Source organism: Rana temporaria, chromosome 1 (genome assembly GCF_905171775.1).
Source record: "Rana temporaria chromosome 1, aRanTem1.1, whole genome shotgun sequence".
Taxonomy (NCBI): Eukaryota; Metazoa; Chordata; class Amphibia; order Anura; family Ranidae; genus Rana; species Rana temporaria.
Genome location: NC_053489.1, coordinates 219,508,850 through 219,535,910, shown reverse-complemented (window position 1 = coordinate 219,535,910; position 27,061 = coordinate 219,508,850). Strand labels below are relative to the sequence as shown.

Sequence of the window (27,061 nt, the reverse complement as noted above, 5' to 3'; positions counted from 1 at the left end):
CTGACACCTTCTGTGCATTGCTAGCGAGAGAGGCAGCTGGCGGGAAGCGATGTCGGCTGCCATGAAGAGCTGGGCTAAGATCGTGTGGGACAGCAAACACCCCGCACAAACTGCGGGGGGGTTTGTGCCCACATTAGCCCGCCCTCCTAAGCAAGTGACAGCAAGTGCACCACCCCCCTGAAGCAGGAAATACATAGAGCGGTGGGCGGGGCTTTAACCATCTCTCCGCCTACGCCCGCCCACTTGCTCGCTCGAGATTTCTTTCAATTGCGGTGGAAGTACCGCGATACTTCTGAGGAATAGCAGGGCTGGGGATGACGCGGCGAGGCCTCTGCCGCCGCGGCGGGAGAAATAAACGAAAAAGAATAGCACAGTGAGTATTTAAAAATAAAAAAAAAAACATGCCAAATATATTTAAGGGGGCAGTATTACATGATATGTTACAAACTTAAAAAATAGGGTGGAACTCCGCTTTAAGTCTTTTAATAATAAAATGCTGTTAAGGAAGCTTATATTACATATGTGTTTGTACCTATGTTTTAAACGCTAGCTAACACAAAATAAAAAATGCATTAGGCCTCTTGCACACGATACTCCTGTTTGCAGCTACTTCTTCAGACTTTTTATGTTTTTGAGCGCATGAAAACCTATTCTCGCGTTTTTGTTCTGCATAATATGTAAAATGTCCATTTGTGCACAATTGCGCGCATGAGGCATAAATTACTGACCAAAAAAATGCAGATCTTTTGATTTTTTAATGAAGAATGCACTGCTCTTGTTTACGTGCCTGTGTGCATAGGCACATTCAAATTAATGGGCTCCATTTTAGCCAAGTAAAAAAAATAAAAAAATAAATTGGACTGAGCTTTTTCAAGCTGCAGCGTGCAAATGGCCTCAGTAGATGTTATTTGGCAAAATCACAGGTCAAAGCAATCAGTAGATTTAGAGATATACCCAGTTGAATCTCCATGCCGATTTCAACTTTCTTGAAGGGTTGAGCTTGGCCCACCCCCAAGCCTTTGAACTGATCCCTTAAAGTGGTTGTAAACCCTTTACAACCACTTTTTACAACAGGTAAGCCTATAATACGGCTTATCTGTAGCTACCTCAGATATTTCCTAAATCTGCAGAGTTTAGGAAATATCCCCTGTATCTGCATGTGCCAATGTCATTGCACTGAAGCAATGGCTCATACGGGCCATTGCTTCAATTAGTGTCGTTACCGGCAGCTCACGCACACATGCACAGGAGTGATGTCATCACAAAATCCGACCAATCACAGCATGATCGCGGGCTGCCGGTGGACATCGAGACCGCGGGGCATGCGCCCGCTATCCCGCTTTTGTAGATACTTTTCTGATGTACGTCAGTTTGCGCAGGCGTGCCATTCTGCCGATGTACATCGGCGTGAGCCGGTCGGCAAGCGATTAATGAGTAAAATAAGTATTTCATCCCTATCAGCAAGTTTCATGGCTTCCAGGTATCTTCTATACAAGCAACAGGTGTCTTTTATACAGGTAAAAAGCCGATTAGGAGCACTCTTAAAGGGAGTGCTCCTAATCAGCTTTTTACCTGTATAAAAGACACCTGTGCACAGAAGCAATCAGACTCCAATCTTTCCACCATGGCCAAGACCAAAGAGCTGTCCAAGGATGTCAGGGACAAGATTGAAGACCTACACAAGACTGAAATGGGCTACAAAACCATCAACAAGCAGCTTGGTGAGTTACAACAGTTGGTACAATTATTCGCAAATGCAAAAAACACAAAATAACTCAATCTCCCTCGGTCTGGGTCTCCACGCAAGATTTCACCTCTTGGAATTTCAATGATCATGAGAACAGTGAGGAATCAGCCCAGTACTACACAGGAGAATCTGGTCAATGATCTCAAGGCAGCCGAGACCATAGTCCCCAAAAAAACAATTGGTAACACACTATGCCGCTAAAGACTGAAATCCTGCAGAGCCTGCTCAACAAAGTCCATGTACAGGTCCATCTGAAGCTTGCTAATGAACATCTGAATTATTCAGAGAAGAACTGGGTGAAAGTGTTGTGGTCAGGTGAGACCAAAATCAACCTTTTTGGCATCAACTCACCTCGCTGTGTTTGGAGGAGCAGGAATGCTGCCTATGACCCCAAGAACACCATCCCCACCGTCAAACATGGAGGTGGAAATATTATGCTTCGGGGCTGTTTTTCTGCATCAAAGGGACGATAGACGGGGCCATGTACGTCAAATCTTGGGTGAGAACCGCCTTCCCTCAGACAGGGCATTGAAAAATGGTTAGTGGATGGGTATTCCAGCACGACAATGACCCAAAGCACACACTCGCAAGGCACGTACCATGTCTAAAGAATGAAGCACAACCTCCTTAGGATCCGCCGGTTGAGGACACAAGGATGGAAGAACAATGTCCTCGTTAAGGTGAAAGGCCGAAACAACCTTCAGAAGGAAGGCAGGCTGCGGGCGCAGCACCGTCTTATCCTCATGGAGGACCAAGTATGGTGACCTACAAGACAAGGCTGCCAACTCAGAAACACAACAGACATACGTAATGGCCACCTTTTGAGATGGTGTTAAGAGAGGAATCTCTGATATTTTCAAAGGGAGGTTTCTGAAGAACCGAGAGCACCAGATTCAAATCCCATGGAGGAAGAAGTGGTTTAATAGGGGGGGGGGGGGGGGGGGGGGGGGAAGTACAAGACGTGGGTCGCCAAAAGCCATTGAAAGAACACAGCCAAGACTGAAATCTGTTCCTTAATGGTGCTTAAGGCAAGCTTCTGATCTACTCCACGCTGCAAAAACAGCAGAACCCTGGAAACCGAATACGTCCGTGAAAGCCACCCCATCTCTTTTACACAGAGATGTAGGCCTACCAGGTGCGATGGTAGATCTTCCTGGAAGAAGATTTGTGCCCTCAACATAGTTGAGATGACTGAGTAGGAAAGACCTCGGTCCCTTAGTACATGGCTTTCAATAGCCATGCCTTGCGGTTGAGGCGAGAGTCCAGGAGATCCATGTCCGGTGTGCCCCACCTCCTGCAAAGGAGTAGAAACACCTCTGGATGCAATGATCATTGCCCCTGGTCCAGCATCTGGCGACTCGGGTAGTCCGCCTGCCAGTTTTCTACGCCCGGAATGTAGACGGCCGACAGAGCCGGCACGCTTCTTTCCACACACTGTAGGATGTGAGTGACCTCTGACGCTGCAGCCGAGCTCTGTGTTATCCCCTGATGGTTGACATAAGCCACCGCCATGGCGTTGTACAAATGGATCCTGATTAGGCGACCCTGCAACCTCGCCGACCACGAGAAAAAGGCACAGCCTGATCGACCTTCCGGACCGAAGAGCCAGGGATCTCAGCCACCAATTCAGAGAGACTCTGACTAGGTGGCCTACTTGAATCTGGCGATCCAGAGACAATGGAGATTTGTTCCACTTGGACAGGATCTCCCTCTGCAATACTCAAGTGTGGAATTGGGCATACGTTACCGCCTTAAAAAAGGAGGCTACCATGGGGCCCAGGAATCGCATTCAAAAAACGGAGAGACGGCCATCTGCGGGATGCCAACAGCTTCACCGAAGACTGAAGAGTCTGCAATGTTTCCAAGGGAAGGAAGACTCTCGCCTCTGCAGAGTCCAGAATCAACCCCAGGTATTCCAAAACGACGAGTCGGTATCAAGACCGACTTCTGAACGTTTAACACCCAACCAAATTCTCGGAGGGTCTGGCTAGCTATAGACACATCCACCTCTAATTCTGAGCCAGAAGCTGCTCTCAGAAGAAGATCGTCTAAGAAGCCCACGATTCTCAGCAAAGCTAGAATCGGGGTGAGCACCTTGGTGAAAACTCTTGGTGCTGACGCTAGGCCAAAAGGGAAGAGCCACAAACTGATAGTGGTCTTCGATCGCAAAATGCAGAAACCTCTGGTGTCCTGCGCAAATTGGGACATGCAAGTATGCGTCCTTGATGTCCAAGGACGCCACAAAGTCCCCCGAATGGAGCGCTAACACTGAACGAACCGATTCCATATGGAACTTCCGCACTCTCACAAAGGCATTTAGGGCTTTGAGGTCCAAGATAAGACAGACTCTGTCCTTCTTCGGGACCACAAACAGATTCGAATAAAATCACCGAAACCTCTCGTCCTGCGTAACAGGTAAAATTACTCCGCAACTCAGCAAGTTTTGCACAACCCCCAATAGGGCAGACCGACGAGACCGAAGGAGAGGGAGATTTGAGGGAAAATCTGTTTGGCGGACAGGAAAGAAACCCAATCTTGTACCCCAAAGTGACTACCTCGCAGACCCACTGGGGGAGGTCCACTGAGCTGTGAAACTGCAAAGCCATCCCCCCACCCCCGAGTCAGGTGGGGCAAAACTTTGTGCGGTAGCAGGCTTGTTAGCCAGCATGCGCACCCAGGGACGCTTCTGTCCCCCAGCTGGACCTTTGTCAGTCTGGGAGGATCTGCCCGCTGACCCTGACTGAAGAAAATACCGCTTCTGCACGGAATAGGAGGGTCCTGGCTTACAGCGTGGCTACTTCCCCTTAGTGGACTGAGGAAGAAGTGTGCTCTTACCTCACGTGACATCCTTAATTCTGTGACCCAGCTGGACCTTTGTGGGCCACGTCCGCGGCGGACTGTTCACCATAGTAGCTACCCCACAAAAAAAAAAAACTCAGAGGGGAGGGACCACCATAGTGGACCAAACCCAGGCTCCCCCACAGGGGGGCACAGACCGGCACCCCACTCTGGAGTCACAGACCCCCACTGAGCCATCCGGTAAGAGGCAACCACGAGGCCTAGCAGGCCGCGGCCAAGTACCCAAAAGCCAGGGACTAAAATTACTGCCCGAGCCCTGAACAGGCACCCGGTCAGTAGGTGGCAAAGTGCGTGGCCCGCTGGAGGATCAGACCGTTCCAAGCTGGTAGGCCGCAAGGCTCGCGGAAGAGCCGGACCGCTTCGAGCCTGTAGGCCGCAGCCTAAATTTGCAGAGGACGGCCCCCCGGGGGGACCGGAACCGCTCCGAGCCGGTAGGCCATAAGTCGCGCCCTAAATTTCTGCCCGTGTGTATGCGGAGGGCCCGTACCATCCAGGCTGGTTTTCAAAGTGAGCAAAGGAGAGAGAGAGAGAGAGAGAGAGAGAGAGAGAGAGAGAGAGAGAGAGAGAGAGAGAGAGAGAGAGAGAGAGAGAGAGAGAGAGAGAGAGAGAGAGAGAGAGAGAGAGAGAGAGAGAGAGAGAGAGAGAGAGAGAGAGAGAGAGAGAGAGAGAGAGAGAGAGAGAGAGAGAGAGAGAGAGAGAGAGAGAGAGAGAGAATTTTGGCCCTGTACAAATCATTAGTAAGACCTCATCTGGAATATGCAGTTCAGTTTTGGGCCCCAGTTCTCAAAAAGGATATCGGAGAACTGGAGAAAGTGCAGAGAAGGGCAACCAAACTGATAAGAGGAATGGAGGACCTCAGCTATGAGAAAAGATAAGAGGAACTGAATTTATTCACTCTTGAGAAGAGGAGAATAAGGGGGGATATGATCAACATGTACAAATATATAAGGGGTCCATATAGTGAACTTGGTGTTGAGTTTTTCACTTTACGGTCAACACTGAGGACAAGGGGGCACTCTTTACGTCTAGAGGAAAAGAGATTTCATCTCCAAATACGGAAAGGTTTCTTCACAGTAAGAGCTGTGAAAATGTGGAACAGACTCCCTCCAGACGTGGTTCTGGCCAGCTCAGTAGATTGCTTTAAGAAAGGCCTGGATTCTTTCCTAAATGTACAGAATATAACTGAGTACTAACATTTATAGGTAAAGTTGATACAGGGCAAATCCGATTGCCTCTCGGGGAATCAGGAAGGATTTTTTTCCCCTGCTGTAGCAAATTGGATCATGCTCTGCTGGGGTTTTATGCCATCCTCTGGATCAACTGTGGGTATGGAGTTGGGTGTATGGGATTGTATTGTGTTTTTTATTTTGTTTGTTTATTTATTTTTTTGTGGTTGAACTGGATGGACGTGTGTCTTTTTTCAACCTGACTAACTATGTAACTATGTACAGAGAATGGGTGCATTCATGGTGGCAAAGCCCGAATTGCGAGACCTCCTATCACCCGCCTCCCAGGATACCCCCCAACAACCCTGAGGGTGGAAAGGACCGTGTGTCGAACAAGCCCCTAGGCCAGAAGCCTGGGCCTCACGCGGGGGGGAGGGAAAGGGGGGTAGAGGAGAACCCCGGAAGGCCCGACTACCCAAGGGAGTACCCGCGCCCTCCACCTCTCCAGGCCCCCTACTTACCGCTCGAGCGAAGTGTGCAGGTAACACTCCAAGACAGATACTCCTCGCCACCAAAGTGGGGGCTGTCGGCCATGAGGAACGCTGTGACACTGGCCGAGACCTGGTCGTATGTGACCTCGCGAGACGTTTAACTCATAGGGCTATGTCGCGGTCGACCTAGAGCGTAGCTGAGGTCTGCACGTGCTCACTGGCCAGACTGGGGAGACTACAAGGATCTAGATTATTCAACCTGTCACCTAGCCGGCAGTTGATAGAAGAATCACAAAAATAAAAAATGTCCTCAGGACTCTGGACCTAAAAGGGAGCCACGTCCCACTCTGCTAGGCAGAAAAAAAAACTGAGGCTGCATGCTGCAGGGCGGAGGGTTATGTCCGGAGGGACCGCCCCCTGGGCAGGGCTGTTCAACTCTGTTAAAGTAACATGTATTTAAATATAACATGTTCTGCCTAGTCCTCTTCTATGAACAGGAACATAACCCATATGTCAAGACTTGTGAAGGCTGCATCCGTCCATGGACAATAAGAGAAAGTTTGGTAAAGAAAAGTTTTCTATTCTGCTCCTTTGAATTTTCTGGTCACCATGGTTGAAAACGAACATCGATTTGACCCAATGATTAGAAAATCGACCGAGCATTCTTAAAATGAAAATTGTGGAATTAAAAATATGTTCGTGTATGGTCAGCATAAGTAACAGCAGGCACAGGTAGCTTGTATCAAGCTACCTGCCTATGACAAGGGAGTCTGACATGCATAATAATATAAACACAATTGGTCTGAAAATCTGCAAAACTACGTTTTAGGTCTTTACATTTTTTTTCCCCCTTTAAAAAAATAAATTTGGATCAGATTCTGATAGTCTGTACCAGATGATTCAATAGTATATGCTGTACATCTCTTCTGTCTGTTATTCTCAGAATGGATAAGAGGTTTTGTTAGCCAACCATATAGCCAACCATATAGCTAGTTTTTTAGATTTACCATTGCACGTGGATAGTCAAGAATAAAAGTGTCTTTTTTTTTTACTTTACATATTAACTAAATTATAGGCCACACTGAGGTTTTTATCTGATTATTGAAACAATAAAATATCCAACTAAAATCGATTATGAAAATAATCGTTAGTTGCACTTTCAAGGTAGAAAGTGAATATTACTGCTTTTTTACTTTTTGATATCTGCTGGGGGAGGGGATTGATATTTGTTGGTCTTACCCACAGTGGGATTAGACTTTAAAATAGCAAACTAATTCATGAACCTTGTAAGGAATTGAATTTTTTTTTTCATACAGTTTCATTTTCTCTCTTCAGCGATTTTCAGCTTGTCCATTTACATTTTAGCTGTTGGCTCCTTCACAGAGAAGCAGTTGGAACTGGTCATGGTTGCTACTATTTTAAAATGTCATGCAGAACATGTGTAATTGGAGTTCAGCATGCAAGTACATGTAAAGTTCCCAGAATAATTGGAACAGGAGAGAACATCCTCCTCTGATTTGTGTTGTCGGTTGGAGCCAATATATGATCATTACAGAAGCTTTGTGACCCTTTGCAGCAGAGCATGATCAGCCCAAATCAATATTCCTCACACAATCTCCTCATACTCACAGCAACACTAGCACAAATAAGAGAAATAAGAGCCCTTACCAACATTTTCCTTTTCCGCTTCAGCAGTACATGATCTACAAGACAAAGAACAAAAGTTTAAACTTGATGCCACCCACAGATTCTTTCCAGTAATGTTTATTAAATAAATGCCGAATTTACACATTTAGCAACAGAGGAGGCTTTACATTATATTTGGAATTGCTTCTGCCCCAACAGAAATTCCATTATTACTTTAGGATACTTGTGTGTGTGTGCCAAATTTCACTTTGAGCTATTGATCTCTGTAATCAGAGATAAGATAAGAGACTATACAACGCTACATAATACCTATATACTAGAGCTGCACGATTAATTGTTAAAGAATCAAGATCATGATTCAACCCCCCTCATGATCTTAAAACAGCATTTCCTTGATTAGGTGCAGAGAGTTCTCTGCTTACTGCTGTAAAAAAACAAAAACAAATCCAGGCAGCCTGCAAAGTTTATCAGGATAAGGAAAAATAAAAAACAGAGGGCGCCTCCAGGTTAAACGTTTAAAAAGCTTGTTTAATACACAGACAACTGTGTTAACTTACATAGTAAAATCTTAAAATCCAGTATGGAAGTTTACTCGATCAATGCTGGGGGGGGGCGGGTAGAAGGGACGTCGATCCGGGCTAGTTATGCTGTTTTGCTCTCTGGTAGCTCTCCTAAGCCAGTCAGTCCTTTTGCTGTGAAAACAGCTGGTCCGGAGCTCAGCGTAGGCCGCGGTGATGTCACCAAATGCGACGACGTTTCAAAGCTGGCCCCATGCTCGAGAAAGAAGCGCGCCAAGTCATCCGACGGCGCCAGCTTTGAAACGTTGTCGCATTTGGTGACGTCACCGCGGCCTACGCTGAGCTCCGGGCCTCGTTTCCACTATCTCTCCGAACCAGCTGTTTTCACAGCAAAAGGACTGACTGGCTTAGGAGAGCTACCAGAGAGCAAAACAGCATAACAACTAGCCCGGATCGACGTCCCTTCTACCCGCCCCCCCCCCCCAGCATTGATCGAGTAAACTTCCATACTGGATTTTAAGATTTTACTATGTAAGTTAACACTGTTGTCTGTGTATTAAACAAGCTTTTTAAACGTTTAACCTGGAGGCGTCCTCTGTTTTTTATTTTTCCTTATCCTGCATACATGTTTGGAGTCCCTGCTCTGGTCTCCCCTGCTTTGGAAGGCTTGCCCTAGGACAGCGATTTTGGGACCATCAGCTCATCACAGAACAGTGTCTCTCCCTCCAAGACCCATCGCATCACTCATCATTCCCAGGTTCACATTTTTCTTATTTTATTTTTGTCATTTTTTATTTTTTGAATTCTCATTTTTTGTAACAAGGATTCATCACCCATTCAGCAGACTCTTTCTTTACCCATGTGTCACTAATTTTCAGCGCCACAATCTCCTTTGCAAAGTTTATCACAACATCGCTTAGGCCATTGGTTCTCAACCTGGGGGTTGAATGGTGATTTGCCAGGGGTCACTGAATCATGGGCCATTTTTGAAGCCCACACCACTCTCCCAGCCTTTTTGCGGCTGCCCAGCAGGGCTTTCCCTGGAGCCTGTGGCCGCCCAGCTAGGCTGTTCCTGGAACCCACGGCCACCCACTCAGCCTCTTCACAGCCGCCCATTCATTTCACGGCATGACTGGGGGGCAGAGACTAGAGGTCAGCTGACTGGTGTGGAATGTGAAGAGGGAGGGGCCAAAGGAGACCCTATCTCCTGATTTCAGCATAGGTGTCACTGCTACGAGATGCCACAAAGTTGGAGACAGTGAGTAACACTACGACCCCTTTTACGCTGGGGTGTTTTTCAGGCGCTTTTTTTTTTCAGGCTCCCCTGCAGCCTCAGTGTGAAAGCCCGAGGGCTTTCACACCGAGGCGATGCGCTGGCAGCTCCTGCAAGCAGGATCTTTGAAGTAGTGAAGGAGTTGTGTGTACACCACTTCTCCACCGCTCCCACCCATTGAAATGAATTCATATTTATCATATGATATATGATTTTTTTTAGCAGAGACCCTAGATAATAAAATGGCGGTTGTTGCAATATTTTATGTCACACTGTATTTGCGCAGCCATCTTTAAAACACAATTTTGAAAAAAAATACACTTTAATGAATTAAAAAAACTAAAAAAAAAAAAAAACAGTAAAGTTGACCCAATTTTTACACACTGCTTACACCTTACATGTGTTAAAGCGGAGTTCCACCCAAGAGTGGAACTTCCGCTTAAACCACTCCTTGCCCCCTTACATGCCACATTTGGCATGTAATTTTTTTGGGGGGGAGCGGGGGCTTCAGTAGGAGTGGGACTTCCTGTCCCACTTCCTCCTTCTGCCAGGGATCGCTTAGGCGATATGTCATATCGCCTATGGCGGCCCCTCCCTGTAGGCGATCGCCTGGGACACGTGGCAGGTCCCAGGCAATCATCTGACCACTCACAGAGTGCAGCGCCGCTCGCGCATGCGCAGCGAGTGTCTGGCCGTGAAGCCGAAATCGGTCAGGCCGGGTGCCCACAATAGGAATGAAGACGCTGGCCGGAGAGGGGGGGAGAGGAGCGGAGCTCTGGGCGGCGCGGCGCTGGACCGTGGAGCAGGCGAGGTTATGTTTATTAAAAGCCAGCAGCTACATTTTTTGTAGCTGCTGACTTTTAATAAACATAAAAAAAGCCTGGAACTCCGCTTTAAACTGTCTTATTGAATCCTGTGTTATAGTGCATTCAAAGTGCCTTTTAAACAAATAGGTAGCTTCATACTGGATTTCAGACTGTAATTCTGCTCTCATGTGACTGACTGCCCGGCTCGACAATTGCTGCTCTCCTCACGTCAGCAGAGGATTTTCAGAGCAGTGGGCCGGACAGTCACACAAGAGCGAAGGGAAAGTCTGAAATGCAGATTGTAGCTACAGTACATATTTTTTGAAAAGGCATATACAGTGGGGCACTTAATGTTCAATAAGAGGGGATACAAGAAGATACAGTCTAAAACTTGTAAGTGGAGTACGATGGGAGCGATTTCCCAGGAGGGGCGGGGCATGTCGTCACTTTCCAATCGATTATGCCAGTTGTAGCATCGATGCCACATCGTGGGCACCCGAATCACGATGCATCGATGCCATGATTATATTCAATGCCCCTATTAGCTAAGCTCTCCACTGACGCCACCAAATGTGGAGGGGTGCTGCACATCCTCACTGCTTTAACAGAAGCCCTAACGGGTTCTTGTCCAACTTCATTGTGTGGCTATGTGTTTTCTTTCAAGACCCAAGAGTAAAATGTTTCTTCCCAACACCAATAATAAATGTTTGGTGTTAATTTTGCAAAAGATGTGCTCACATCTTTTGCTGTCCCCATTTTTTGTGCCTCCCCCTCCCAGTTCACCCCTTTCACCAGCTTTGCAGAGGTCCTTGTATTCAGGGCCAGTTCATACCATAGAAACGCAGTCCAGATGCACTCTGGATACTTTCTGAATGCGTGTTTTTTTATACAGTCCAGTGCATCCCCCCCTCTTATTTTTAACCTAAAATAAGGACATGTGTGTTCCAGTGCATTTGTGATGCATTTTAATGTATTCCAGTACAGTCCAGTGTTTTTAATGCAGAAAGAAAAAAAAGAAAAAAAAAAACACACCAGGACTGCATGTCGGCAGTTCAGTAAATGTACTTTGTTATTTTAACCATTCTGAAGTCCTGTAACTGCAGACAATCAATCAGGAAAGGCCCATCACACAGCAGTATCAGAACCTCCTGGTTGGCTGCAGGTCCAGACTATCTGAATAGTTACAAGTTAAATGGAGTACATTTACTGAACTGATAAGTAGTTGCAGATTAACTCAATTTCGGCTGTCATTTCCCCTGCCTTGCACCCTCTGTGCAGAATTGCAACATTGAGCAGTGGAGTGTTGTGGGACAAGGTTTGTATTTACGGGACTACAGATTTGCATCAAAATCCAGGACAGTCCAGTAGAGTCCTGGACTGTTTGGAGGTATGCCTTAGGCTGGCTATAAACTATACAATTTTCTTATTCAGTTTTCTTTAGGATTTATGTAGTGTAAGGGACTGCTGTGGTGGAAATTTGAAGATGTATTGTCATAATGGCACCCAGTCTTAGTACTGCCACCACCCGCTCTAAATAGAGCTGACTGGGGCAGTCTGAGGCTGGTTGAATCACGCCTGGTAGTAGAAAATGTCTTGAGGTTGGAGTGTGAGGTTTGCGGCGTGGGCATATGTCCGCCGGCGAGGGGCCCTCTGTGCATTTAGCACCGACGATCGTTGATGAGGGGATGCACTCCTTCTGCAAGCACATGAGTGGTTATGGACAGATGTGCGCTCTTATTTGGGTCTTGTCTGATCAGCATGGCTTGGGATTCGTAGCGTACGCCTGTAGATAACTTCCATTCCACCTTTAATAAGGGTATAATCTGGATATGCATTATTCTATGGAATGGCGCAGATTAAGGATGCTATCAGCGATTAATATAAGAGCCTGTGATCATTTCTGGAGGCGGGGGGGGGGCACTCCCTGCCCGGACACGCCCCTAAGACTTTAGCCAGCATTGTATGTATTTGTATTCATTGTATGTATTTCTATTCATTGTATTGTATTGTGGTGGTGTTGTATTATTTTGTTATATTACTGTATTGAATCCCTGTTGGAAGGGCTTCCGTATATGGGCATATGCTGGGTGGAGCTGACACCCTGTGAGCTCACTTCCTATGGAGGCGTTCACATGTTGTGACATCACTTCCTACTGGGTCTTTAATAAAACTGCCTGTGAGGGCGTCGGCAAACCAATGACGGTGATGACCATGACTTGATAACAAGCTGATGGGTGATGGTGTCTTTTTGTATGAATGGTGAGTGAACATATTTAGCTTAAATATGGATTATTTCATTAAGATGGATTCTGTGCTTAATAGCACAGGGCAAAATGGCGGTGTGCTCTGCATACAGCCCAGTTTTTGCCATGTCACTGCCCGACTGCATACACAATAAAAGTGTTCAGGTTTAATCTCATATTATATGGTTTTGGTAAATCTAAAGGAGAATTGAATAAGATAAAAATTGTATAATGTAAGGTCAGCCATAGTCACTTAGAAGTGGGTATGGGGCCAGTGGGGACTCTCATCCCTGGTGAGATTTTTAGTGGTTTTTAAGGAAGCCCTTCTTCAACTAACTACTAGTTTACAGCAAGTTCTGGAAACATTATGGGGTTTCATTTTACGATTACTACTGAAAATAATCTTGAGCGCGGGTGTTAAAAAAAAGAAAAAAAGAAAAAAAGAAGAAGGGTTCACATGGCTGTCAAAGATGCCTGAAATATGAAATGTTTTATTTCAAGATTTTATGTGTGGTAAAAAAAGGTTGAGAAAAGCTGCTGTGGAATTCCAATTTAGGTTTGTGCAAGTTACTACATATCAGCCAATTAATGCGCCAGAGCTCCAAGATGGCCACGTAAGCCAGGAGCTCCGCACCACCCTGGAGCATTGGTGCACACAGAGGCCCCCACCGAGCACCGGAGACCCCGGGCACACCGCCGAATGTCCGCCCCGCCTGCCAGGAATGATCTCGCCCCACAATTTGCTTCGTTAGCAGGAGGCGGCTGTACCAAGATGGCCGCCTGCACAGCACTACAGCCCCACACAGAGGGGGTCCCCTGAACAGAGGCAAGCAATAGCCCGGCTACCCTCGCCTACTCCCAGGTCACCCAGGGCAATGTCCAGCTCTCACCGGCCTAGGTATCCCTTTTCCCCCCACACGGTCCATGGGTTAAGTTAGATATACTGTTGTGGTGTTATTTTTATTTTGTTTTCATTAGAAGTCGGGCCCTGGATGACCCACTTGCGCCTCAACCTCTCCCATAGCTGCAGTTTTCTGCACCTGTGGGATGGGTAGTCTACCCCCTCTTTAGGAATAACCAAACTTTTTTGGTAGGAGTTTGGCTGCCAAGTTTTTTGCCAAACCCCACAAGTCTTCACAGAAGACACCTTATTATATTTTGTTTTTTCTGAATACCTCTTTTCTCTCTCTCTACACTTCCTCTTTTTTCTAGCCGATCTCTTAGGTGGGAGCCAGACCCGAAACCAGCTCCAGTCTTCTACAAGCCGAATCCACTGATCCACTCCGAATCGAAAAGGACGGATGGGGGGTAAGTGACGGTATCCGTGACAACATTCTGCCTCTTGGCTTCCATGGCTAACCCTCAACCCCCGAGATCCAATGTCAGGATAGCCACACACAATGTCCAGGGATTAAACTCTCCTCAGAAAAGGAAAAAGGCTTTTGAACACTACCGCTCTCTTAATCTGGACATGGTAATGCTCCAAGAGGCTTTCTTCCTGATGCAACCCTAAATTCCTTCATGTACACTACCCAACATTCTTCCTAGCGAACACGGATACCAAGACAAAGGGGGTAGCAATCCTACTTTCTAAAACGTACCAAATTCTCTCTGAGACCCGGATGGTAGATTTATATTGGTCAAAAGGCACAATGGAGGTTACCCTGTACTCATTGGTTTTGTACTACGCCCCCAACACAGGACAGAATCAATTTTTTCAATCCCTCTTTACCACTCTTGCCCCCCTTTTGGAGGGCAAAGTCATCTTCGGTGGGGACTCAAACGTCGCCTTCGACCAGGGTCTGGACAGATCTAGACCACCTAGGGCCAAGTTGACACGCCCCACTAGAGCTAATCTTGAAATATCTAGACTCCTTCACTCCGAAGGCCTGGTGGACATCTGGAGGGAAATGAACCCTTCCAAGCGCGACAACACGCCTTTTTCCTGCCCCCACCAAACATACCAGGAGCTACCATATCCTAGTCCCTCCAAGTCTCATCCCAACTACCTTGAACTCGTCCATCAAGGAAACAGGCTGGTCAGACCATTCCCTGGCTATCTTCTCCCTACACAACCTTCTTACAAAAAACAACCTTAGTCTCCAGTGAGAGCCAATGAAATCGCTCCCAAGTGATCCAATCAAATCAAAGGAAATTAATGACTAAACAAATACTTCACCCTAAATGATGTTGATGTCTCATTGGAGACCCTGTGGGCTGCCTACAAAGAGTCTATTAGAGGCAAATTAATTAGGCCACCCGAGTCAAGAGGGAACGACAGATTGACATCGAGAAACTGGAGAAGGCTTTTCTAGCTCTAAAGACCAGACACAAGCAATGCCCCTCTAGGACTCCTATAGAACAATTAGATGCTGCGAGATTAGAGCTAATCCTAGCCCTCACGGCAAAAGCAGAGAAACACATCCATTGGAGTGGGGCCAAATTCTATATACAGAGAGATAACATGGGCACCATGCTGGCCTCTAAACTTTCCTAGCTCACACCTCTCCGCAGATTAGAATAGCAGGACATCCCCCTACAGCCAACCCCAACAGTAATCGGACAACAGGCTTCCCCAAAAAAACTTTTCCAGACTAGGTCTGGGTGCGGGCAGTAATTTCCTTGCCTACCAATGGTACTTCCAAGCAGCAAGATTAGCTAAATTAGCCACCGTCTACTTCAAACCTGAAAAACCAGACTGTAGCGCATAGAGAGACAGGCTGTCCCAAACATACTCTAGACCAGTGATGGCGAACCTTGGCACTCCAGAAGTTTTGGAACTACATTTCCCATGATGCTCATGCACTCTGCATTGTAGTGGAGCATCATGGGAAATATAGTTCCAAAACATCTGGGGTGCCAAGGGCCCCTTCCAAAGACCGACCCCCAATTTTATCGCCTATACCATCACAAACCCTGGCCCTGTGGGACAAAATGAGACGGGTAACCTACTTGACTTTAGAATGTAGACCCCTCGCACATATCTTCCACAACCCAGACTTACAGCCTGGCCAAGACATCAAGTCCTTTCAGTGGTGGCTGGACAAGGGGTTGTATCGCATCGTGCACCATTTCACAACTTCAGGCCTGGTTTCCCAGAATTTCTGTGTTCAGAAACTAGAAATTGCCGACCTCAGCACTACAGATTCCAGCAGATACAGCACTTTCTCCACAAGCTATGAAAAGGGAAACCCATTCCTCCCAGATTTACTCCTTATGAAATGTGGTGTGGACAGACCATGGATCAGAGAGGTGGGATCTCTATCATTTACCAGTCGCTTTCTCTCCCGTCCTCTAAATTATCCTATATGTTAGCTTGGGAACAGGACCTCCAAATTGACTGGGACCTGGAGAGATGATAGTCCTTTTTATCTGGGTCTTTCTAGAGGGTAAAAAACATCTTCCTAGTTGAATCCAGCTTCAAAGTCATGTCAAGTCAACTTATAGGCTCCATGACCCATACATGGTGGGAGTGCCCTACAATTAGTTCATGCCCATTCGTTTTGGAGCAAGATTTTTACCCTGATCCAAACTGACTACCCATCAGTTAACTAGAACTCCAGCAATAGCTCTCCTGATCTCCAACATCCCTAAAATACCTTAGGCCAGCCACAGATTAATATACTTTATGTTGCTGGGGGCCAAAATTACCATAGCCAAAGCTTGGAAAAAGCCCAAGGTTTCCGTCTTAGCAGCCAAAACGCAAGATCTTATGGATCATGTCACAGAAGAAACTTGCTAGCATACTAACAGACATGGTTCCAACATTCAAAGCCATCTGGGAACCTTGGTCCCTGCACGTGGGCATCCCCCCTACGACCTGGACTCCAGGACCATCCAGATGATGCTGGCAAGAGTCCCTCGGTTCCTCCCTTGTAGATTGTCTCCTCTCTTCTCCTTTCTCTCTTTGTGACTTTCCCTTTCAGTCTTCATCTTCCTCTCGGACAGTACCAGCTGGCTCAGGGCTGGTACTCTGACTCCATCCACTGGGCAATTAGCTACCTCTTGGACTGAGGGGGAACCCTCCAGGAACACTAATCCCATAGGGGTGCCAGAGGTCCTTTCCCCCTTGATCCAGCTGCAATGTAATAGTAGGGAGATGGAGTCTCCTGGTTTCTAGTGCCAGATACAGGTTGTATGTTATACTCCACAATAGCTCTGATTGTATGTTACCTAAATTTGTTTGCATTCTGAGTGTGGAAAGTCTGAACGTTAGTTTTGTACAAGAACAAAAACCTAATAAAAATCGTTAAAAGAAAAAAGTTAATACAGGAACCAAAATTAGCGTGAAGCATGTGAAATCTGCATTTAAAAATGTATTTGTATGGACTAGTATAAATTTGAACAGGGACAGGACTTTCGTCCGTCAACAAAACACAGCATTCTTAATCCAATGGTTAAACTTGATTCTGTTCAGCATACTTTTCTGACCATCAGTAGTGAAACCTATAATATTTCCTATGTAGAAAAGTCGAAATAAAATAGTTTTAAAAAGCATAGCGTCATTTTATATGCAAGGAAGGCAGAAGTAAATGTTTTAACAAAGCAGCTGACATTTAAAATCATAAGTGCTCTACTTGAGGGCAGAATATATAACCTCAAATTTCAGCATGACAGAAAGTCACAATCCGTATCAGATAACAGTCCAACACAAACTTCATGTCACCAACGTAAATTCAGTCATGTGTCTAGAAAAAAAGGTAAGCAACTGCCGCCCTTGTTCCAGCCAATGGGAAGAGGGGGTGTGAGAGGTGTGAATGTAATGTTCTCATTTGTAGTTATGCAATTATCTGGCACAGGCTGTAATGTTGCAGTTGCTTATATAAAGACAAAATGAGCTGGAAAAACAACTTTTGTAACTTTTAGAACATTCATCAATGCAGCTTAATAATAAGTAAAAGAAAAAAAAAAACAAAAACAAAAACAAAAACAAAAAAAAAAAAAACAACACACATTGTTTCTTCAGCTGCATCACATTTGCTATAGAATTGCCAAACTGACAACAGAGAGACTAGAGATTGTATACTGAATTCAGGAAATTCACCATTATGAGTGATCGTGGGAGGCAGACAATACAACACAGAATGTCAATGTGACATTTTGGACATTGTTAACTGCTGCTGAGACATCTGCAGGTAAGTTTTCTTATGGGAATCAAATACATCTGAATTAAAAAAGGAAAGTAAGCTTGCAAACTATATATTCACAGCTCATTAAAGCAAGACAATAAAAAAAAAAAAAAAGCTACCATTTTAGAATATATTTGTTCATTTTAGCTCTTGCAGAAGCTTTCTCTTGCTTCTTTATCACACAGACTGCCCATCAACAAAAAAGGCTTTAGGCTCAACGCAAACAATGTTGTAAGAAAAAAAAAAAAGAGAAGAGGATAAAACCGCTAGTAATAGCTTTTTGAAGTAACGTTTTAGGAACGTTTAGGAGCATTAGCATCTTATTGGCATCTTTTGCAGTAAAAAGAAACAAAAAACGCGATTAGGAGCGTTTCTGCTGAAAAAATGCTCCAGGAATCTCTACAAAAAAAAAATTCTGCTCCTGGACACTGGAGCTCAACAAAATGCTAATGGACTAAAGTAGTGCGCATTGGCACATAGGATAACACTATTTAGCTTCTAGGAGCAGGAAAAAAAAAAAAAAAACGCTAGTGTGCGCGCGCATAGAGCCTAACCAGCATTTTACAAAAAGGTCACTTTGTTCCAAAATATAAAGAATAAACTGCGCTGTGTAGAATACAAATATAAGCTGCCACACAACTTTGGAATATAATAAATAAGGTAAATTGGAACAATGTAGCGCTAATATCTGTGTAAAGATATGGAAAGAATCCACATCTAAAAGATGACAAACCAAATCTACATATATTAATACATAGTTAGTCAGGTTAAGAAAAGACACAAGTCCATCCAGTTCAACCACGAAAAAACAAAAACAAAATAAAAAACATAGTAAAATCCCTTACATCCAACTCCATACCCACAGTTGATCCAGAGGAAGGCCAAAAAAAAACAGCAGAGCATGATCCAATTTGCTACAGCAGGGGAAAAAATTCCTTCCTGATCCCCCTCATGACTAAATCTTTAAGTGTCACCACGTGACCTTACTAAACATATTAGTGTGCCAACATATAGTAAAGGCTTGCAAATAACAATGAATTGAGAAAGTGCATAAATTGACTGGAATCCAAACAAATTGAAAAAGGACGACTTCACCACAGGAAAGTGCATGAAGTGACTAGAGTCCAAATAAATGTGGATAAAGATGGCTTCACCATGAGGAGATCTTGAAGATGGAACAGCAGCTTGACAAAAGTGCCACCACCAATAGTAGAAAAGGGGGCTTACCAAATATAAAATGACTAGGAAAAATACACCGCCCAAGTCACCAAAGGCTTGCATCGTTCACCCTGATCTAAACAGCTGGTCCTGGATCCAAACGGCTAATCGACTTGATGATTCCAAATCACAGTGTTAATGATAACTTCATAGAGGCTCGGTAACCACATGCCATGCAGGAAATATTGAAAAGAACTCACTCCTTGTCGCAAGGAGAGCCATCTTGAAAAACTGGACTTCTACACACTGTCCCTCTGTGACCCAAATACAGAGTGAGCTCCTCCTCCTTCTCTACAAGGAACGCGCCACTACGGATTTCAAAAGCAACGCCTCCAAATCCCGCTTCCTTTCAACCTGGGGGCCCTTCATGCACTCATCTATCACCAGAAGAATGCTCCAACTTCGAACACTACACCTTCTCCTACTTCAAATCTCCCCCTCCACCCACAACTAGGAGTGGAAATCTCCCATGACGTTTTCTAGCTCATGATGCCACGATACACCCCCCCCCCCCCCCCCCCGGTGCCCCCCCCACCCCTTCCTCAGGACTTATTTCTTCTATAAAGAGTTGTGTGTGTTACCTTTGTTCCTGTAATGTTCCTAGGACCCTACTAAAATACGAGATCCATCCAGTTGCCTGATTGCTATAAGCTATTGTCTGATTGATAGCACTGTATATTTGTTCCTATACTGCATCCTCACCTGGTAGGTCCTAAGAGGGTTATTCTTTGCGTGGGCTTCCGCCTAGCACATTTATCCACTCCCCCATTCCCGCTAACGGCATACCCTCTTTATGCTTATATCCTTTACTCCCTCCTTTTGTTTATATACATCTTCTTTCATTTATTATCATTTACTGTATGTACTTTATCTGTTCCATGCGGATGTATCCGCCTCTCTCACGCCCCCTTATTGATATGTCTCTGATATATTTTCTTTTTTTTCCCCCCTTGTATGTCTATTGAAAATTAATAAAAATTATTTGAAAAAAGAAAAGAACTCACATAGCGTGATACCGTATGAACAGTGTTGTTTATTAAAAGTAGGATAAAACTCACATGTTAAATGCTCATCATAGGCTTGTCAGATGTTATGGTACCAAAAGCGATGTGGATGGGTCCAACCGACGCGTTTTGACTAGAAAAAAAAAGTACCCTTTTTCTTTTTAGGGTTAAATATTGACTAGCCGAATTAAGCTTGGGATTTTTTTTCCTTTTTTTGCAGCATTGTGTGTTTTTAACAGAGACTTTATAAAGACGATGGTTTTCAGTCAGACCATATTTGGCAGGCCTCAAAATATCAATTGTGGAGCAATTATTAAAATTAGGGCTGAAACAACTAATCGATTAATTCGACAACTAATCGATTACAATTGTCAATCGATTAATCGACCAGTAACATAATGGGGTTAAAAAAAAAAAAAAAAAAAAACTAAAATTAGCCCTTCATAGTACAAAAAAGCAAATTGCTACTGTAAATATTACTTTCACTGTCCCATAGTAAAAAAAAAATGAAGCCCTTACAGTAGCGATTATTTGCTTTTTTTGTACTTATTATTGTGTTTTAACCCCATTATGTTACTAAACATCTCAGGCCTGGGTCACACCTCAGTTTTTTGGTGCTTTTTGCAGAAACACACTACAGTTCATTTACATGTTTTCCTAGGGGACACGTTCACATCCATGATTTTTTTTCAGCTGCTGCGTATTTGGAGAGGGCAAGGACTTTTTATTGCAAAACGGTGCTATTTTTTCTTTTTTTTTTTGGTTCAATATACTTCAATGGAGAAGCTGCAGAAAAGCATGTAATGTGTTTTTGCGGCAATTTGTGTTTTGTAACCTGCCCATCAACAAATTGGGCAAAAAAAAAAAAAATGCAATTTTTTTTTTTTTTTTTAAGGCCATTATCCGATTAATCGAAATAATAAATCGGGCAACTAATCGCTTATGAAATTGTTAGTTGCAGCTTAAATTAAAACCATACCTGTGCCTGCGTGGGTTTCTTCCTACACTCTAAAGACATGCTGGTAGGCTCCTGTCTAAATTGGCCCTTGTATGGGTATGAATGAGTAGGAGTTAGGGGGCCTAGATTGTAAGCTCAGTTGAGGGCAGATACTAATGTGTATGTGAAATACGTACAGTACTTTGAGAAAGTATTCATACCCCTTGAAATTTTCCAAATTTTGTCATGTTACAACGAAAAATTTAAATATATTTTATTGGGATTTTATGTGATAGACCAAACACAAAATGGCACAGAATTGGGAAATTATAAATGTTTTTTTTTTTACAAATAAATATGTGAAAAGTGTGGCGTGCATTTGTATTCAGCCCCCCTGAGTAAATACTTTGTAGATCCACCTTTCACTGCAATTACAGTTACAAGTCTCTTTGGGGGATGTCTCTACCAGCTTTGCACATCTAGAGTGACATTTTTACCCATTTTTCTTTGCAAGCCATGTCAGATTGCTGTTCACAGATGCTCTCCATCCCATTTTCATGTCTTGCCACAGATTCTCAATTGGATTTAGGTCTGGACTTTGACTGGGCCATTCTAACACACAAATATGCTTTGATCAAACCATTCCATTGTAGCTCTGGCTGTATGCTTAGGGTCATTGTCCTGCTGGAAGGTGAACCTCCGCCCCAGTCTCAATTCTTTTAAAGACTAACAGGTTTCCTTCTAAGATTGGACAGGAAAAGGTAAAGCTGCGCTGTAACATGAATCAGCATAAATATCAATTATGCTTATAAGTGATGCACAGAAAACACCAGTGTAATAAATGAATATTGAGAAAAAATTATGTGCAAAAGTTCATAAAGAGGATGTATCAGAAAAGTTCAAATGAGTGACAGAACGTTCTCCGAATTGGTGATTAAAGATGTCCAGATGATATTGTGAATCTGTATAGCAGATGACAGAATCCTCCACCACTTATAATCTAACTGCTTACCAGAGCAAGAAGTTAGTCAGGCATATAAACATGTGAGCCATTTAAGGGATCCGGGAAATGCTGTCAGTCTCTCTCCAATCTCACCAATCCTCTACATCAGACCCAACTCTCTCCATAAGTACAACCTGGTCTCCTGCAAGACTGACTGTGTCCTTCTCATTGAGCGATACTATATGCAGCATCTTCAAGACACGGAGCAATGTATCAGCATTGCATGGGGGCAAGGCAAAAATCAGGAGCTGAAGAATGTTTATTCTTTCCTGGGGATCCAACCCTGCAGCTTGCATGAACGCTGTATATAATTCTTGAGGTAGAAGAGGCTCTTGCAAGTCCCTCAGAAACCCCTTGAGCACTGCAGATATGTCATGGACACACGTGTCTTCTCCAAGGAGAACGTCACCGCAATTTGCAAACTCTTCTCGAAGCTGTTCTACTCTTTTCTTCGAACCAGCGATACGAAAGATTCCCACCGTCTGAAGGCAGGATTTCTGGACAGTCTTGCAGGAGACCAGGTTGTACTTATGGAGAGAGTTGGGTCTGATGTAGAGGATTGGTGAGATTGGAGAGAGACTGACAGCATTTCCCGGATCCCTTAAATCCCTTTAATCACCAATTCGGAGAACGTTCTGTCACTCATTTGAACTTTTCTGATACATCCTCTTTATGAACTTTTGCACATAATTTGTTCTCAATATTCATTTATTACACTGGTGTTTTCTGTGCATCACTTATAAGCATAATTGATATTTATGCTGATTCATGTTACAGCGCAGCTTTACCTTTTCCTGTTTAATTTTTATGTTTATCTGACATATAAGCTGCAGCAGTATTTTTATTATTTTTTTATTTTTAATGTTATATTTTATTTTCAGTTTTGTATAGTTTCAGCACTATTCACTTGTCCTTGGACCTGCGCAGTATTTTTTTGTACACATTCCTTCTAAGATTGCCTAGTATTTGTCTCCACCCATCTTCCCATCAATTCTGATCAGCTTCCCTGTCCCTGCTGACAAAAACATCTCCACACCATGATGCTGCCACCATGTTTCACGTTGGGGATCAGGTGATGTAAGGTTTTAGTTTTCTGCATTTTGTTTTTAGGCCAAAATTTTCAATTTTGGTTAATCTCACCAGAGCACCTTCTTGCAAATGTTTTCTGTCCCCCACATGGCTTCTCACAAGCTGCAAACAGAACTTCTTATGGCTTTCTTTCAACAATGCCTTTCTTCTTGCCACTCCTCCAGAAAGGCCAGATTTGTGTAGTGTACAACTAATAGTTGTCCTGTGGACAGATTCTCCCATCTGAGCTGTGGATCTCTGCACCTCCCCAGAGTTACTATGGGCCTCTTGGCTGCTTCTCTGACTAATGCTCTCCTTGCCCGGCCTGTCAGTTTAGGTGGACAGTCATGTCTTGGTAGGTTTGCAGTTGTGCAATACTATTTCCATTTTCAGATGATGGATTGAACAGTGCTCTGTGACTTGTTCAAAGCTTGGGATATTTTTATATATTCTAACTCCGCTTTAAAAACCTTTTCACAACTTTATCCCTGACCTGACTGGTGTGTTCCTTGGCCTTCATGATGTCGTTTTTTCACCAAGGTTCTCTAACAAACCTCAGAGCTTCACAGAATAGCTAGCTGTATTTATACGGAGATTAAATTACACACAGGTTTACTCTATATACCAATTAGCTGACATCTAAAAAGGCAATTGGTTACATTAGGATTTTAGTTAAAGCAGAGTTCCAACCACAATTAGCATTTTTTAAATGCATGTCCTTTCATCCTGCGTTTTTATAATATAAATCTGGTCACTTACTATTTTACAATCCGCCGCCGATCCGCATAGATATTCAAAAAAAGATTGTTTATAAAACTATATCTACACCGTTGTCATTTTGCTTGTGGGCATTGTGAAGCCTACAGGCACTTACTTCCTGGAAGTCTTGGATGGGGAGTGATAATTGGACAGCGCACTGCATCCTGGGAAATGACATACATTTCCCAGGAGCATTAGAGGGAGATGTCAGAATTCTAGGTGGTTTCAAAGGCAGATTTCGTGGGACCGCATAGCAACAGGCATTTCCAGATGAGTAAAAAAAAAAAAAAAAAAAAGTTTTTTTTTAGTCGTAAGCTACAGTTTAAAGCAAAATTGTTTTTTTGATGGAACCTACACTTTAAGGGTATGAGGGTAAAGGGGGCTGAATACAAATGCATGCCACACTTTTCAGATATTTGTAAAAAAAAAAAATAAAAAAAAAAAATAAAATCAAACCACAATTTTCATTCCACTTCACAAATTATGTGCCACTTTGTGTTGGTCTCACATAAAAACCCAATAAAATGCATTTACGTTTTCGATTGTAACGTGACAAAATGTGGAAAATTTTCAAGGGTTATAAATACTTTAAGACACTGTATGTAGAGCTCTGCATGAATTGATGGTGCCAAATAAGTACCTGTAATAAATACAGTGATGCTTCATTTACCATCCACTATTTTTCCTGAAGGCTATATCCTCAAGAATACTGTAGCCTGATGTTTCTCCTTTTAGAAGGACGCCAGCTGTTTAACAAACTGTTCTAGCCCATGAGTGTTTGGAGAGTTTATAGCTCAGTTTTAGAATAGAATGCACATGTTCTTGACAAATGTCTTCTGACAATGTGCATCCTCCCCACTATCATGGCAAAAGTCTGAAAGCTTGAAGAAATTTTAAAACAGAATAATTTATGTGGAGAACAGTGGATCCTCCATTTGACAATGCTTACAAAGTGCTGACACATCACAATTTACATTTTTTTTTTTTTTTTTTAATGCCTGACCAAGATTATAAAATACATACAGTGGGAAAGTGTCATGAAATTCCATGTAAAAGGAATAATAAATGTACATCTAAGACAGGCAGCTACATCTATGAACAGTCTTCATGGCCTGCACTAAAAAAGTACTCCATGTACACTCCACACAGGAGATTGATACCTCTGACACATACAAAGATTTCTTCTACAGCAGCAGCTCTGAAGAAGTTCCTATGAAACACGTTGGCTTCCAATTTTCAATAAAAAAAAAATTGAAAATGACCGACTCACTGAATCATCTTTTGATGTTTCACTTCCATCTAAACCTCATTTTTTCCTAGCAAACTTTATACAATGGTACGGAAAATTAACTTTTCTTCAGTGACGCCAAAGCAATACAGTTTGTTTAGGACTTGCTGGATAGGTGAGAACAGCTCAAAATGACCGCTAAACTGGCAGATATTAAATTAACCAATTACTTCATACACACAATGAGAATGTTCGGACGAATGCTCGTTTTTTTTTTGCATGCATGCATGCATGCATGTCAGAATCCAGTTTTGGAAGTAATGTATTGTATTTTTGTTTGAGCATGTGTGGTCTTGCTCTTCCAATTTTTTCAAACAAATACTGTACTGGTTCGATGAAAATCGTACGATCGTTTTTTCTTATCGTGTGTACTAGGCTTAACAGTGGTAAACCATTCCCAGACTACAGTTGTTATCAAGGCGAGTGATCACAGAGTATGTAAAAAATGTACTAAAGCACTGATGTGAATATAAAAATGGAAAATGTGGAATATAAGAAGATAAATAAATGATAATTGCTGCAATTATTTAAAATGTGATATCACAAAAAAAGTGCTATATACAAAATTAATGCCCTAAAATCAACCTCCTAATATTACACAGCGCTCCAAACAATTTTACTAATAAAGTGGATGTCACAAATAAACCGTGAAATAAAAATTACAAAATAGTTTCCGCCACCAAAAAGGTGAATAAAACTTCTCCCAAAGTTAATGAAAAAACACAGACACCTGTCTTGATTAATTTGATTTGAGGAGCGATATCCAGATAGTGAATATAAGGCTTAATTTCCATGGACGTTTTTACAGCCACTTTCTTTAGCCTTTTTTACAGCTTAAAAACGCCTGTCCATGTTTTTTATTTATTTTTTACAATTTTTATTTTTTTGAGCGTTTTTGAGCGTTTAATGTCTGGTGTTTTTACAGCTCTACTCTGGAGCTTCAGAACGCACTGGTCCTGTTTTTTTTTTTGCAGCTTAAAAAACGGCTCAGCCATCTACAGCTCAAAAACGTCATGGTGGGCATGAGGCCATAGACTAACATGGAGAGCGTTTTTTAAGCTGCAAAAAACGCTCAGAAAAGTGGCAGGAAAAACGTCCATGGAAATGAAGCCTAAGAGTCTCTGGTGATCTCCAAATGCGATGGATACTTCAAGCCACTATGTTTCACATGCCACAATTCTCAAAAAATAAATAAAATCATCATTGCGCAGTTAAATTAAAAAAACAGTTAAGGGTTTAAGTGATTGCACTCTCATATATCCCACAATAATCTTGCATATAAAGCGGTCAGTTGTATACAGCTTGATTCTCCTCACTCTCCATCCAGCAGAATCAAAGTACATCACTTGCTCCTCCCGACACGTTGCATCACTAGATTTGACCCTTGAGAATGTCACGTGTCTAGTGACTTCACCCACAGTGCTTTGAGTGCGCCGAGTCACCAGAGACTCTTATACTACCATCTGTATATCGCTACTCAAATCCAAATCAATCAAGACAGGTGTCTTTTTTCATTAAAGGGTCACTAAAGGAAAAAAAATGTTTTGCTGAAAATGACTGTTTACAGGGTATAGAGACATAAAAGTTAACCGATTCCTTTTAAAAATGATTAAAAGTAGATAAAAATCAATCATATAATGTGCCTCTAGTTTCACTTTCACTTTTAAACTGGCTTCATGTTTCTGTGAAGTAGAGAGACCCACAGAACAAAAACAAAACAAATCCAGGGCAGCGTTTTGTTTTTAAAATGAATCTGATTGGTTCTGAGGAGTTTTAGACACACAGTAATGACAGCTTAGACCACCGTGAGAAAGCTCCCAGTACTGTGGTTATAAGGAGCCAGACAAGCAGGAAGTGTGGAGATCACAGCCAAATTACAGCTACTTCAAAGCAAAACGAACAATG

At 43.3% G+C, this 27,061-nt stretch overlaps 1 protein-coding gene across 2 annotated transcripts in view; it reads right to left on the bottom strand.

The window, feature by feature from the left end:
* Window positions 1-27,061, bottom strand: part of LOC120937414 (proline dehydrogenase 1, mitochondrial-like) — a 218,663-nt gene that overhangs the window by 138,646 nt on the left and 52,956 nt on the right. For both annotated transcript variants that reach the window (XM_040350634.1, XM_040350642.1), the window contains exon 3: window positions 7,932-7,966. In XM_040350634.1, coding sequence (XP_040206568.1) covers window positions 7,932-7,966 — 35 coding nt within the window. The remainder of the gene's footprint in view (window positions 1-7,931; window positions 7,967-27,061) is intronic.